At 34.6% G+C, this 16,760-nt stretch overlaps 2 protein-coding genes across 3 annotated transcripts in view; one reads left to right on the top strand and one right to left on the bottom strand.

Moving 5' to 3' along the window:
- The window catches only part of LOC101740152 (putative odorant receptor 19b), a 52,818-nt gene extending 44,125 nt beyond the window's left edge, over positions 1 to 8,693 (bottom strand). Inside the window, exon 1 of the mRNA XM_062674699.1 lies at positions 8,621 to 8,693. The gene's annotated coding sequence lies outside the window, so the exon portion shown is untranslated. The remainder of the gene's footprint in view (positions 1 to 8,620) is intronic.
- The window catches only part of LOC101740017 (hemicentin-2), a 128,511-nt gene that overhangs the window by 19,116 nt on the left and 92,635 nt on the right, over positions 1 to 16,760 (top strand). For both annotated transcript variants that reach the window (XM_038018495.2, XM_038018496.2), the window contains exon 2: positions 2,370 to 2,546. In XM_038018495.2, the coding sequence (XP_037874423.1) occupies positions 2,507 to 2,546 (40 nt within the window). In that variant the 5' untranslated portion in view covers positions 2,370 to 2,506. The remainder of the gene's footprint in view (positions 1 to 2,369; positions 2,547 to 16,760) is intronic.

The following is a 16,760-nucleotide window of genomic DNA, read 5'->3' as shown; positions in this document are numbered from 1 at the left end:
GTCGCCGGTAACTAATGCTTAGGTGTACGACTGTGACTTCAGGTAATTAGTGGTTACCTAGCTAGGTCGTGTTATTTTTATGTTTTATTTTTCGACATACAAATAAATTGTTAGCTACCGCCGAACATAAAACTAAATATTATATCTTAGCATTAAGGTTTCTTTTCACACAGAAACAGATCCTTATAATCGCAGCATTTTTGCTAGTTTCTGGTCGCTTTCTTTAAATTATCAAGAATAAAAATTTCCATGGCGATGTACGTATATTGTCGTATATTCGACCGTTAATTAAAAATTGAGAAATATCTTTTTTAATAAACCTGTTTGACGTTAAACTGGTACAAAGGTTTATTGCCATTGTAGACAGACGAGCGTATGATCCATCTTATGCTAAGTGGATACCGTAGCTCGTCGAAGTCAGTAAAGCCAGGGGTACAGCCAAACGTAAATGGATTCCCCAGCGTTAAAAAAATAGGGGCACCGCCAAGCCTAATTAGAATATTAAGGTAATTTAAACATTTTAAGCATTATTAACGACTTTTATAATTTTTATTATCATTATGTTATTATCTCCGAAATTTCGACTATTTAACAGTTTTCGTGATCATTGGTTGACTGTTGTTGTCAGTAGTGATAGTAGTCAAAAATAGTCTTAATTATGACTAGCGAAAACTAAAAACAAAATCTATTGTAGTCATTAAAATACCAGCCGAATAATTAAAAGCTATATTGTAAATTAATTTATAAAAATACACAAAGATTTTCAAAGTGCTGGCAAATCATTTTGTGGGGCTTGAGAATATTCGCAGTAAAATTAATGTAGACACAAACTGCGTTACACCTCAAGATTACTGACGACTGTCGTCAGTAATGATAGTAGACAAAAATAGTCTTAATTATGACTAGCGAAAACTAAAAACAAAATCTATTGTAGTCATTAAAATACCAGCCGAATAATTAAAAGCTATAACTATTGTAAATTAATTTATAAAAATACACAAAGATTTTCAAAGTGCTGGCAAATCATTTTGTGGGGCTTGAGAATATTCGCAGTAAAATTAATGTAGACACAAACTGCGTTACACCTCAAGATTACTGACGACTGTCGTCAGTAATGATAGTAGACAAAAATAGTCTTAATTATGACTAGCGAAAACTAAAAACAAAATCTATTGTAGTCATTAAAATACCAGCCGAATAATTAAAAGCTATAACTATTGTAAATTAATTTATAAAAATACACAAAGATTTTCAAAGTGCTGGCAAACCATTTTGTGGGGCTTGAGAATATTCGCAGTAAAATTAATGTAGACACAAACTGCGTTACACCTCAAGATATTTTCAGAGAATTTGCGCTATTTCGTCGTGTATATTTTACAAGACAGCTTTAGAAGTTACAATGCTAATAAGAAATTCATTAAGGCATTACTTTGATTCGCAAATTTCGTTTACTGAAAATGTTTCAGTGTTTCATTTTAATTGTTGTTTTTTTTTTGTTTCTACAAGCTTAGGCAAAGACATCACCTGCCTAAGTTTTTAAGAGAGCCGAAAAGCAATATCCTAGTTTGGTATCCTTATTTACATTTCTGATGACAATATGACAATGGTATCGCCGAACAGGTCTGGTGATAAATTTTCAACATGAACCCTGAACATTAAGTGTCCGTGGTCTATTGGATTAGATACTCGATACTTTGATACTGGTTAGTGACCGCCACGATTCCATTAGAAATCAGTGACTAGAGGGATTAATTTTTGTCGAATCACTATATAGTATGAAACAAAGTCGCTTTCTCTATCCCTATATCCCTATGTATGCTTAAATCTTTAAAACTACGCAACGGATTTTAATGCGATTTTTTTTAAGTAGATAGAGTGATTGAAGAGGAAGGCTAATATGTATAATAACATCCATTAAATAGTGGAGAAATCCATAATAAATTACAGTTTCCGAAGCGAAGCGAGGGCGGGTCGCTAGCCGATAACAATTCTTGGAGATGTTTGTACCGTATCTGCGGATACATTGCTAAATTTTATGCATACGCTACTATATGTAATTGAATATACAATTTCGAAAAGGGTACATCTCTGAAAATGTAAAATGTTCAGGAAATGAAAAAAATAACTGATTATTTTCTAAGCAGGGTAAAATTTAAAATGTTAACTTTTGAGGATATATTTTAGTGTTAATTACCAATTGAAAATTACTGGAATTATTATAAAATGGATGTAGGTAAGCCTGAAAACTACATATATATGAAAAAACGTATTTGACAAAACATGCGACATGTGCCCTTTTCGAAATTGCATATTCAATTATAACAAACTTATTTTCATTCGAAAACTAATACAAACTTTTTCTTCGACAGGAACGCCCATTAGAATCATTAAATTCATTCGTTAAATGAAGCGAGACTGAAAAAGGTTTACCGAAGTCTAACTCTCTAGTGAATGTGGCGCTAAAAGGCCGTGCTCTCACTAATGATGTGAAAAAGACAATACAGTGATGTGGCTTGCGGCGTTGGTGTGTCTACTCTGTCAGTCTGGTAAGTGATTCCATTTCATAAAAAAAAAACATATTGAATTGAAAATTAATTAAGAAACTTCTCTTTCTATATCAAAATTAAATGAATTCGAATATCGTAAAAGCTTCGACGGCGATGCCAAGAAATTCTAAGCCCGTAAAAAAGGGAGCGGTTTTAAGAAATAACTAAAAATACTATAATAACTATTAAAATACTAATTAATAATAGCTATATACTAACTATTCCTTAAAATCGCATATAAAACATTTTTTTTAATTACTACACTTTATATACGTGTGTATATACTACGTATTAAAGTTTATGAATTTAGAATTCTTTCAAGAAGACTTCGTAGACTCTTGTTTCACAATTATCGATTTGTTTTCTAATTAGTTATCGATAAATCCAATTTATCGGGAAAAAAAGTGTGCAATTCACATAAAAAGCATTCAAACACATATTTTGTCGTTTGTTAAAGTACCTATAATTCGCCTTGGGCTGTTGAATTTTTTAGATGAGAAATTGTTCTTTCTTCCGAGGGGACTGTGTTGTGTTACACGGAGTATAAATTGCTTTCTTTTGCTTGCTTTTGCGTTATATTCGTAAATTCCTAGTTTAATGAGCGCATTAGTGGCTACACTGTTGTATTTTCATACATTTTTTATTTATTTAAATGTTTAAAAATATTTTAACTTTTTTTATTTGTATTCCTTAAGTTTGTCGAGTCTTAAAAAAATATTAAAACAACTTTTACATTTCGTATACTTGACAGTTTTCGTGATAACTGGCGACCGATCACCTGATGTTAAGTGGTTACTGGAGTCCATATACATCTTCAACATAAATGCTGCCACCCACGTTGTGACATGAGTTATAAGGTCTCACTTTTAACTACGGCTACCCCGCCCTTCAAACCGAAACGCATTACTGCTTCACGGCAGAAGTAGGCGGGGTGGTGGTACCTACCTGTGCAAACGCAATCGCAAGACGTCCTACCACCAGAAAAAAGAGAAAGAGAGAGAGAGAGACAGAAGAACTTTCGAATCATTATTATTTCTAACAAAATTTTCAACTTGATTACGTCAATAAGATACTGAAAATTTAGTACACTTTACATGACAAACGTAAATTAAGGTGATATGAAGTTAGAAATTAAGCGAAATTCATTGTCGCCAACAAAACCGTATCAGTCAAAATGCCCGTATATCTCCTGGGTGATACAAATTTATTGTGTAATTTATTAGTCAGTCGGTCTAATTTGGATTACCTTAGTCCATTTGTTTGGCTGTCGCCGCGATGAACCCGCAAAAAGACCGGAATTAATGTTCAGATCAATGTCTATGTTCTAATTAAATTATTCACAGTGGACTTAGTGATATCTTTTTATTTTCTATTGGTTGGAATATTATGTGTCCTTATCTATAAAAATTATGAAACCGTTAGGTACTTTGAGCTCACATGACAAATCAGAAATAAATGTAGACTGCTATTTATTCTTATATTAATAATTGAAGGTTTGGGCCTTTTTGAATCTAATTAAGGAAGTGGAAGGGAAGAGGCCAACGAGGCGTAGTCCCATACGCTGGACTTATCAAATTAAAACGACATTGGACTCCATTATCAATGTCGTTATCCACTGCGCAGAGGACCGGAAAGAATGGAGGAACACAGTCCGAACAAAAGTGTTCCGTAAAGGTTACGACCTTCGGGTCGGTCACTGAGGCACACTATGCAAGGAGGAGGAGGAATCTAATTAAATTCAGCACAAACCGGACAAATCTCTGACGCTAATGCAATAGCGGCATTGACCTAACAATATTGGCTGTATGAGCTAAATTCCTTTTGCTTAATTAATGAGACAAAAATATCAAAACATTGTGCTGATTATTTTTACTTCTAGCACCGAGACACACCGCTTATCGAATCACGACCTTTTTGCTGTTTGTCCACAAGCTAACGTTTTCTACGAATAACCTTCCAGATTTCACTCGCTCAGCTTAGAGCACTGCCTTTCTAATCTCAGCCGCAACGCGGCTATTTTGCATCACGCAGCGAGAACCATCTTGTTTCCGTTCTTGTTTGAAGCATAGATCAGCTTCTATCAATGTGATAGATTTTTTTTGAAGGATTTTATGACCTGGTAACTAAGACGTTTAGATCAAGTCTTATTTTAATTTTAATTATAACTTTTTTTATATGAAAAATTATATTATGAAACGTAATGAAGTTGATTATTATGAAACATGGCATGAAATGTAATGAAAACGAAATGAAATGAAATGAGATGAGATGATGTGGGATGAAGTATAATCTCAGCAAAATCGTGGTCTTTACTGAGACTTCTTCAGTGGAATTTTTGGAAGATCCCGAGAAGTTACGTTCAGCGGCTTTGTTTCATTTTCCCACATTTGTGCACTTTCACAGATACTAAACAGTTAATAAACCACCGTTATTACACATTTAAACCTGAAGAAACACTAAATAGAGAAAATAAAACAAATCACATCACTTCACTCCTCGCGTTCCCGCCAAAAAGACCCAATGTGATAGAGATTTAATGTTAAGTGAAGATCGGTGACCAGAAAGACAGTGCGCTCTTTAATGTTGGTTACAATGCTTCTTTGATGGAAATCATAGTGTGATTTTTTTCTAAGAAAGATACTCAAAGTCCGAAGTATTACTTAGTTCATGTTAGATGAATTAATTAGGTACCTATGTACCTAATTAATTTTATTCGTTAGAAATATTATTTCTCAATATAAAAAACAAATTATTTCTCATTTAATATCGGATTAGCTAGATAAAATCATAATTTAATACAAAAACATGTACGTCATACTTATTATCATAGCTAAGAATTAACTATTCAAACCCTATTTCGTAACACCTATTTAGGCTACATATTCAATACGATATTCCATTAATTAGACATGTATTGTGACAAATAGGGTTTCTCATTGTTTGATAACAATAACTAAATCTATTGTTTATTCTATTATATAATTATATTATTGTTAAACAAATACATACGTGAGAAATACATGCTAGATGCAAACAACTGATTGTATTATTAGTAAATATGTCGAATTATTAATGACTATTAGCAAAAACGTAACCATAATAAAAGCTGTGAGGCATAATAAGGATATGCATAGAAATATCGATGTTTTTTAGATTTTAATGTGACCATTGAACTTCATTTGACACAGCCTCAATGTGACGTTAAGTTCAAGGACTCGATCGCCGTGGCGATCAGGTTACTATTTCACACCGTAAAGGACAGTGGTTTACTAGAAGACCACAAATCATATGCTACGTCAGATTACCGGTTGAGAACCAGCGTAAGTCGAGAAGTGTGGCCTTTCATCTCAAACACTTGCCTTTACATAATGCTCAAAAAGCTGGAGCGTCATTTTCTTGGACACCATTATCGGTTCTTAAGCCATCTTTACCTTTCAAGATCGATTTCTTTTTACAAAAACCTTTACTGAATAACTAAAATTATTTTACTTTAATTGCAGCTTCATTATTGCAAGAAAGAGATAGAGAATGTTCGCCGTTTTATACTAAAATATTCATAAATATTGAACTCATCATTGTTACTAAAAATATATTTGATTAATATCAAAATACTTCAATCGTAATAATTATCAAGACTAAAACGTGGCTTCAATCGCTTTCAATAACATATTAACAAATACTAGTGAATTAGTAAACTAATAGTCTGGAAACGTTCAATATTAATGTCAACACCAGGTAGGTAATTACTAGTTGACAGGCAATAACTTTGTAGAGGTTTGTAATAATGATTTAACCGGTGCTAACTACGAATACGCGTTGTGAACTATGTAATAAACCATTGCAGCAGGTCGTTTCGCCAACACGTGTAATTCAGTAAAATAAAGCTTCTTTTACAGTTTAATCTCATCAATTGTCGTCATATTATTTTCGACGTTTCTAATTCTTTACAATTTTCATGGTCACGGACGACTATTATTCGTCGATAGTTTTTTTAAGGGATTTTAAGACCTGATAACTAAGGCCTTGAGGTCGTGACTTATTTTAATTTCTATTCTTATTTTTTTGAAAAATGATAATATTATAGAGTGAAATGAAATGAAGATGACTAATTTGAGACATTAATCAACTGGGATGAAATTTAATGAAATGATATGGGATGAAATAATAATATAATCACAGCAAAATTGTGGTCATTTATTGAGATTTTTTCAGTGTACTTTTTGGAGGATCCCGAGAAGTTACGTTCAGCGGGTTTGTTTCATTTTCCCATATTTGTGCACTTTTACAGATATTAAACAGTAGATAAACCACCGTTATTACATATTTAAACCTGAACAAACACCAAATATACAAAATAAAACAAATCACACAACTTCACTCCTCGCGTTCCCGCCAAAAAGTCCTCGTCGATAATTAAATATTTTATCTAACTACCCTCAATTCTTTTTTTAATATTTTTAGATTTTTACGTTTCATTCGGCAGAGGAGATGAAGACTATGTGTTTAAATCTAGAGGCAAAGCTATCGCGATGGTGAAATAATGCCGAAGTCTGCCTCACTTAGGCACTTTAAACAACATTTCATTTAACTAAATAATACAATAACAATATAAAAATGCGGTATTAACACGTCAAACTATTTTTAATTTATGTCTACGACTCGCGACAATCTAAGAAAATACTTTATTGAGTAAACTTCTGCAGTAAAGCATTTGATATTAATTAATGTTTTTTTATTGCTTTGGAACAAAATGGCACATACACGTTTATTGTGACGTGATTTTCCATGCACATAATACATTTGGTAGGACGCGGACGTATTTCGTGTAGCAGCCGTTAAACAATACAATTCAGAATTCAACCTCATGTCAGGTGGCGTTGTTCACGTTGTAATGTCTGTGAACTCGACTTTTGGCGGGAATGCGAGCTGTTAAATTGTGTTAATTGTTTTATTTTCATAATTTAGGGCTTATTCGGGTTTCAAAATGTAGTAGTGGTGACATATTTAACGTTTACCATCCGTGAAGGTGTACAAGTGTGAAAAAATGAAACGAAATCGTGATTAGACATGCTTCTCGGTTTCATCCACAGAATCTATTGAATCCTCAGTAAATTCTTACGCTTTTTCTGAGAGTTGATTTGATTTCCTCTTATTAAACGAACACCTACCCTATTATTACCCTAAATTACTGTAGTTTCATATAATTTTTACTTGAATTTGGTCTTTATTAAAAACACATTTGGCTGTTTGGGCTAACGTTCTTTTGCCTGCAACATGAATAAAATGACTAAAAATAATAAATGGACCGTGAATATGTTAATGTGTCAACCAAATTAAAGTAATAAAAATGGCAATAGATAGTAACTGGATACCGGAACTTATATACACATATAAAATGAATCCTACTTTGAATAATAATACGGAATTCTCTATAGTTTTGAAAAATAGATTAAAATACATTCAATTTTGAAAAAAAAAATTATTGACTGAATCCCAATTTTATTTTCATTTTCCTTCGAAGGAACATCCGTAATCTAGTCAAGCCGGTGCTTACCTACGTAATAAATGAAATTTTGAAGGAAATGAATTTCAAGTGAAATACAGTTTATATAATATAACACTACAAAACCGCCATTTTTAATTATACTAACATAATATTGAAACTGCAAAGCGGAACCAACCCGAATTCGAATAATTTAACACGGTAAATATTGTACTGTTTGAACATTCTCCGACACTTACATTTCTCGTTGTTATTATACATAATTCAAAAACGGTATTGACCTTCTGTGTTAACTAATTTAAAAATAAATACTAACCATCTTCGAATGATGCTACTGCAAGATGTAACGTAATAAGTTTTAGAAGGTTCGAGAGAGCATTAATATTATGAATTTTCTAATAAGTTTTAGAATTCCTAATTTAAAATTCAAAATATCCTTACACCGTAAATTCAGATCTTTTGTTATGCCAGTGCGAGTAGCGCCATCTATTATCAAATAGAAAAAAAGCGGATGTCGAAACAACTTGAATATCTCTTGCTTATTCTGCAACTTAACCCAAACACAACTCACCGAGTTTCTCGGATCTTCTCAATGGGTTGCGATTCCTATCCGGACCTAGAGCTAGAGTGAAGCACTGATCTTGTTAAAGCAAATGTTAGCAACTACTCCCACGCTCACCACCCACGGCAAAGTCAAAATTGTCCCTCAAGGCTACTGACGATTAGCTAAGCATAAAAAAAATGTAACTATACTGAGACCTTAGAACTTATATATCGAGGTGGGTGGCGCATTTACGTTGTAGATGTCTATGGGCTCCAGTAACCACTTAACACCAGGTGGGCTGTGAGCTCGTCCATCTATCTAAGCAATAAAAAAAAAAACCGGACCATTGTTGACATAGTCGAAGCGACTGTAATAACGTAGGCATTGGCGACAGTTCTATTCAGAGCGAAGCGATTTAAGAAAGCAAATTATGATGACGAAGATGAGTTTTAATTAGTATTTCATTGGGAGTTTTATTTATGCTGAGCCATAGCTCGTATCATTATTTTGTAAGTCTATTTTTAAAAAACAATGCGATAAGTTTCGTTCTACTAGATGGGTTACATGGAATTAATTTATAACAAAACGCCATACGACTAATAACATGTAATAAAATGATACTAGGAATTTGTTTGTTTTACTTAAGTCAACATTCACCTATCATAGTAAACAAAAGTGGGACGTGAGGAATTCCAAGAATTGAGCGTAATGGGTGCTAAATACAAATATTTATTTATTTATTTAATAAGTTGCACCAACAAAGTGATCATCAATACAAAACATTGACAAATTGACAAAAGTTCATGGCAGATGTCACCTCAATTATAGGTGCAATCGACATTGCATTAACATCAAAAGTCAAAATAAAATATACAGCTAAGATTTGGATACATTTCATTCATTGCTTAAGATTAATTTAATTGGGAGATGATCCGCGACAGATTTTTCCTGTAAGTAGTGAGACAATTTGAAAAAACATCTATTTCACTTAAAATAAGTTCAGCGCAATCGGACAACTCCGAAGGAACATTGACGGAGACCGCGCTACCGTGGACATTATTGTAGTCCCAAAGGATTCTGTTTATATTAAATATGAGTAGATAGTCAAAACGAAGCTAGACCGTGATTCAATTACAATATTTTCTATTTTAATATGGAACAAGGACATGAAATCCCGAATAAATAACTCAAAGTCGAATAAAAATAAGATGTATTTTTGTAACAGAGTGCACCTTTTTCGTCGTTGGTCGCAATCCAAAGCTATTTTATTTTAAGCAGAGGTCAAGTGGGTGTTGGGGTGAGAGTTCGCGCATGAAAACGGGTTGCGTTAGTAGGCAATAAGTAATTTCCTACCTATCCACTTTACTCTCAACTTAAACCCTTCGCGAAGAGTTTTGATTAATATTTTATAGGTCCACTTGAGATACTAAGTTTTACCCAAGAAATTTTCAATTTGGTTTCAGGAAATTTGATTGGAGCTCCATCAAATTGTTAATATAAATCAAATTAAACGATTTCCGATTGATGATAATTGGGTTTTAAGAAATACAAAAGTACAGAGTCACTGTAAACAAAAAAGGGAAGAAAAAACTATTTTGTCTTGCTGTAGACACAGACTTGCTGAAGACACTTGGTTTAAAATGATTAGCGAAGTTGATAAGTATCTCGATAACAATATAAATACCCGATAGTATTTATTGTTAAAGTAAAATAACTGTGAGAATACTCATTACAACAATACTCAGAGTTGTGTTAAACAACCTACATAGCACACGGGCAATAATATTTTCCACGAAAGAACTGTAATATAGGAGGCATCCTTTACGAATCTATATGGATCTATCATTTAAGTAGCTTTTTGATTTATTAATTTATAAGCAGCTCGCCCCGGCTTCGCTCGGGTAGCAGCGCACGCGATGTAAAGAATATAAGCTCAGTAGGCTATGTCTTCTATGGGTTAATTTACTCGTCGAGCCCTTCGTCGCAAGTTCGGTGAGGACGGTGACCGGTGCTTGAAGTACCTAAAAGCACCGTTAATTGATCGGAAGGATCCGTAATGACGTGTTTAGGGCGACGTCGACTGTTTACAATTCGGTCCACAGGATCGGGGATGGTGAGTTTGCGAGTTGACGTGCGTTTATTTAGCGAGTTCGAATTTAGTTTGGCGCTAAAATAAACTAAAATTAAAATAATTATGCTATACTAAAATAAATAGTAAGCTGGTGTCAGAATGGTATCAGAATGAATCACTGGATTTCCACCAATCACCGTGTAACATGAAGTTAGTCATAATTTGTATTTCTCAATTGATGGACATCCCTTCATACTGGAGTGCATGACCTAACGCCACTTAGCGGCAGTAATAGACAGTATTGTAGTACTCACTCGTGCAGGCTTATAAGACGCCTTTTCTGTTCCTTTTTTGGTAGCAATCTTTACCTACCTTTAAATATCTAATATTTCGGCATTACTGTACGAATCATAGAATTTAATTTGAGACAGAAATAAAGTCGAAAGCTTATGTTCTAATAAAAAATATATATTAAAGAAGTAATCTACGAAATGAAAAAGCAACAAGAAATATATTATTCAGCGTAGGCGTTTCTACGTGACATTGAATTTGAATGGTTGAGATTACTCTGTTATTTTATTTTCTCACTTATACAGGCTTGGAGAAAATCCGCGAAGTTTCCGAGTAGCTAACAATGTTTCAGAGATTTAACGGCTTAGCGTTAACGTTGAGAAACTATAGAAAAACAATGTGTTTTAAAATCCGTCGTTCTGCACAATGGAAAGTTTCTCAAGAACGAGATAGACTTATTTTAACTGATTGTGGCTGTGTGGTTTCGGAGCACAGACTCTAAAAAAGCCACTAAGAGATTGACCCCAGAATTGGCAATAGCTTTCTGTGAGATTTTTAGCACTGAGAAAAAATGATCGGGCGATTACTGGGGGTATGGTTTATTTTAAGTCTGTATGGGTAGGTATTACCATACGGCCTTCTCCGCCTTGAAGCAGTTATGCGTTCCGGCTTGAGGGATAGAAGTGCCGTTTTTATGTACAATATAAACTTCGATCATAGTGTCATTGACCTGGATCATCATATATTTTAATGTATGAGCCCTGTTGCCACTAAACGCCGAATGGGCCGTGAATTCGTAGGTTACCCACCTTCGCTAGTACACAAAATATTGTTTGCGTATCTACTCCGCGCTACCAGCGTATTGACAGAGAAGTTACAATCTTTCGCATAGCATAGCATAGCATAAGCATAAATATGAACAGGAGCGCCTCGCCTATTTTAAATATCGATAGCTTTCTTTGAATAAATAATTGGTTATAAAAATTCCATTCAGCAATTGTGCGGTAATATCACTATATCGTATGAGGTCATATTGACCTATGCAAAGCTTCTACGCTTCGCATTTAGTGCTAAATCATCAGATGCGTAAAAATAGATTTTCTAATTATCTCTTAAAATTAAACATACTTCAACAAGGGCTACACATGTTTACCGTTAAGAAGTACTTTGAGTTCCCCTGTCCTGGTGAAACTGGAAAGGCCTCCGGGCCACCAGTAATCCTTCAATCATAAAAAAAAACTTTGAGTTCAGAGAGTACTGTGGCTAATTTGATCGGATAACGTATTGGATGATAGTACCATGACAAAGCTCCCGTTGCAATGTTTAACACAAACAATCAACTTTATTACCATCCATAAAACCATTCATGCATGTTAAAGCATATTTTAAAGGAACTATAACAACATGAGCTAAGACCCTTAAGTAAGACCCTTCGTTTTTAGCGCCTGACAAAATACAGGGGTGAGTGTGGATACATATTTGATGAGAATCACCATAATATGATTGGATCTACCGCGTGTAACATCGCATTATAAAAAAAAACCTTCTTATTTTAAAGGCATTCGTCACCGAATCTCTGAGGGATCGTAATGGGGCATGGTGACAGTAATAGCAATAAGAGCAAATGGATGTAGGGTGGTGCAAAGTACGAGTGTGAGCGGTAAAGATGACGGTCTTTGTTAGGGAAACGTCGCACTAAAGACTGCAGGCTTGTGGGAAAATATTTGATGACTCAAATGGTACGGGGAATTACGTTTTGCAGACGTCGCAGGATTATAGCATTTAATGTTAGGAGGAGAATTTCTTTGGGATTTAAAGGGCTTTCAAGGAATTTACATTGATTTATTTTAAGTTGGCGAAATAGGTAGGCGTTTGATTTATTATGCCTCATTTTCTTATCGCACTGATGGTTGAACGAACCCAAGACTTGTTTGGTGTTAATTTGTCACAGGAACCCAGAGATTTCACAATGTGAATTTCGCCAGCCATATTGATACATGAGTTTGAAGACGGAATTGTATTGTACTAAGGCTATCCTAGCCATCAAATTGGAACGAAAGATCTTACTAAGTCCTTATCACATTTTCTTATTGAAACGAAGTTCCTTATGGCAGGCTTGGAGGAGATAGGGATTTTGCTGCGCGACCGAACTGAAAATGTGATAGTAAAACCGTACGAAAAAGTCCGTGGAATAAAACCGTTAAATGAGACGTGCGCAGGCGCGACAGTCGTATACACAAGTGAGTAGTGTATAATACCTTTCTCTTTCTACTTTTTTCTTTTCGTTCTCTCATCCCTTCTCTCTATATTTTGTAATTATTTCTATTTCTTTGTAATTTTATGTTGTCACACAAAAATAAAGAGACATATTTTGTTATTTTAATTGATAATTTGAATTACGTTTTTTTTTTATTTTACGTAATTTATTATTTCCTAAAATACTGAATTTCCTAAATACTTTCCTGTACTTAAATAAAAAACTAATCAGCAAAATTTAAGAGAAAAATCAAGAAAACCTACATAAAATTGAGCACGATTTTTTTTTTGCAAATTGTGTCAATTCTACATTAGCCGAAGGAACTTCGTTCCTACCTGGTGTCCCACGACACAACATCTTTCATTTTTTTACGAATATAATCTTCATAAATTCACGTTTACAAGTGGGACAGGATGCTAAGCTTGTTCTTCTTAAGGGACAGCAACGCACCCTCCTTATGAGGCAATGGTGATTTGTTTTCGGTGTGATCCCCCTATTGATGGGACTGGTCCCTTGTGATACCGAACTCCCGTCATAAAACGAGACTTAAGTCGAGGAAGCTATTCATAATTGCATTTCATTTGCGTTGTTGGGTCACTTAGGTAATGTCACAGCAGCGTTTTGAAGATGGAGATTTACATTAGCCTCTATTACGTTATTATGTACTTTTTTGTTGTTGCGCATAACACAATTTACCTCGTGAAGCATTTTTGGAGTAGAAGCGGCTTGGTTATGCCCCTGGTATTGCTGATGTTTATGAACGACAGTGATTACTTGCCATAAGGTGGACTGTCTTCTCGTCTATCTACAAGAGCAATAAATATTGTCTACAAGAGCAATAGTTACTAGTAGTAGGACCTCTTGAGAGTCCGCGCGGGTAGGTACCACCACCCTGCTTATTTCTGCCGTGAAGCAGTAATGCGTTTCGATTTGAAGGGTGGGGCAGCCGTTGTAACTATACCTGAGACCTTAGAACTTATGTCTCAAGGTGGGTGGCGCATTTACGTTGGTGATGTCTATGGGCTCCACTAACTACTTAACACCAGGTGGGCTGTGAGCTCGTCCACCCATCTAAGCAATAAAAAAATTAATAAAAAAGTAATAATATGTGTTCCAACTTGCATTGTGGGCAATCGTAATTATATTATCGACGCTATGACTGTCATTAATGTTTAATTTTCTATCACTACTACACCGAGGTGGTTAGTCAATCTGTCAACCTGCAGCACTAAAACAGCCTTTTTTACAAGAGCTGTACTGCGCCAACATCTTCCTTCTGATGGCTGACACGGATCGGATGTAGAGTCCGTGGTGTATCAGCAGATGCTTGGGCTAACGTTTAGTTCGTATATAATTAGTATGACTAAAAACAATCACTAATGAAGCTGACCGCAATTATTCAAGTTTTGTTCTTTACTGATTTTATATAATTTAATGTATTAATTAAACTCCAAAAAAAAGACAAAACTTTTATGTATCGTTTTGTCCTTATTTTGTCAACGGTCTTTCTTTTTTGTTTGCCTGACATATATCGACTATCAATATAAAAGAAAACAAAAGACAAATTCTGAAACGTATTCGAAACTAAACCTTAATGTGTCTGTGATTATGGTCGTTTTTCGATTGTTTATTTATTACTAGGAGTGGTCGCCCAGTAGGCCGAATACAAATTAGATTTCTTATTATAGTTTTGACGGTAAACAAACTTTAATTATAACGCTTTTTATTAATATACAAGCTGACCCGGCAGACTTCGTAGTGCCTCAATCGATAAATAAAAGACCTAAACTTTTTTATAAAATAAACTTAAAACAAACAAAAGTAATCCGTCCGACGGGTGTTCCCCGTCAAAGGAAAAACAAAATTGTTATTTTTATTTAAATCCGAGCATATTCATATTTATCTACCTTTTAAACCTTCTATGGACTTCCACAAATAATTCAAGACCAAAATTTGCCAAATCGGTCCAGCCGTTCTCGAGTTTTAGCGAGACTAACGAATAGCAATTAATTTTTATATAAATAGATTTTTAATACGAATATGTTAATTAATATTTTAATTTTTGTGTACCGTTTGAAATTTAACTAAATCAAAACTCACATACTCTGCGCGCAATATACTCCAAAAAAAAAACCACATATTTTTAATTAACGTTGTAATATATAGATTCAATACGTAATTTGGAACTAACCGAAGATATAAAAAAAAATCGATATTTTTTTTCTCTCTAAAAACTCATAGGTATTTTGTCATACAGTTGATTGAAAAGCAAACCGTTACGGTGTCAAAGGAAATTTCATTCAATTTAATACAATTTTTTTTTTTTCGTTTCGAGCATCCTTCATTAAAGTCACAACACAAGTAAATGAGCAGCCTTTCCTGGAAGAAATATGAAAGAGAAACGTTGTTTATTCAAATAATATCTTCAAAATGTATCATTTTATTTATTTACTAGCTGTGCCCGCGACTCCGTCTGCGTGGAATAGCGACGCAGGGCAGCAGTTTTAGGACATCTATAATAATTTAAAGTAATGCTTCTCTATACACGACATTACACGTATAGCCATCGGGGATCAAAGCATACAGGTTGCTAAGATTGCTAACATGTGACATAGCCGTGTGACCGAGTTGGCTGTGTGAAAAGCAGTTAACACTAAGATCTACATCTTTACTACTCTACTTTTAGCATCTGACCTTGGGCTTTATTTATTATCATCACGAAACATAGGCTCACTGGAAACGCGATCGGCAGTGAGTCGTGTTTCCCAATCTTCTAGTGTCTCCTGAGACCGAGCATTTGCTGTCCGAACCCTCTGAGAGCTCAGATGGATTTCCTTATCAGTAAAGGTCTCAGACTCAAACGATAGTGCATGAGCCTCGCGATCGGCAGTGAGACGTGCTTCTCGTACTTCAAGTGTCTCTTGAGCCCGCGCATTTGCTGTCCGAACCCTCCGAGAGCTCAGACGGATTTTCCTATCAGTAAAGGTCTCAGACTAAAGTGCATGAGATTCCCGATCGATGGACAAACCTGAGTCTTGCCTCATGATTTCCTTCAGATTCCTGTGATTGAACTAATCTCATCCTTTTAGCATTTCTGCTGCACTGGGAGAGGTTGGATCTTTTTCGAGGCATTCTTACAATAAGTAGTACCTACTAACACAACCTTGTTTGCTAAACACGTACTTATTATAAAACATAACTTATCATAAAGCTTACGACAATAAATTAATGAAAACCACATTTAAATCGGCAGAGCTGTTTCAGAGATTAGCGTGCACAAACGCACAGACAAACAGACAAAAATTCAAAAAAATTATAATTTTTGGGTTCTATTGCGTTCATAAAGCCCCCTATAACATTTTCCCTGAGTTATCTTCCATGTACAGACAGCGATCAGTTACGATTTTATTATAGATATTGATTAATGAGCATTGTTGTTGCGAAAAATTGTTTACAGTTGTCGATCACAATATGCTATTACCCATTGTCTAAAGAGCCCTTTAATTGTCTTTTACGACACTGAAAAATATCGAATTGTTCTATTCCAG

The sequence above is a fragment of the Bombyx mori genome, chromosome 21 (genome assembly GCF_030269925.1).
Source record: "Bombyx mori chromosome 21, ASM3026992v2".
Classification (NCBI taxonomy): Eukaryota; Metazoa; Arthropoda; class Insecta; order Lepidoptera; family Bombycidae; genus Bombyx; species Bombyx mori.
This window is presented reverse-complemented; position numbering and strand designations above follow the sequence as displayed.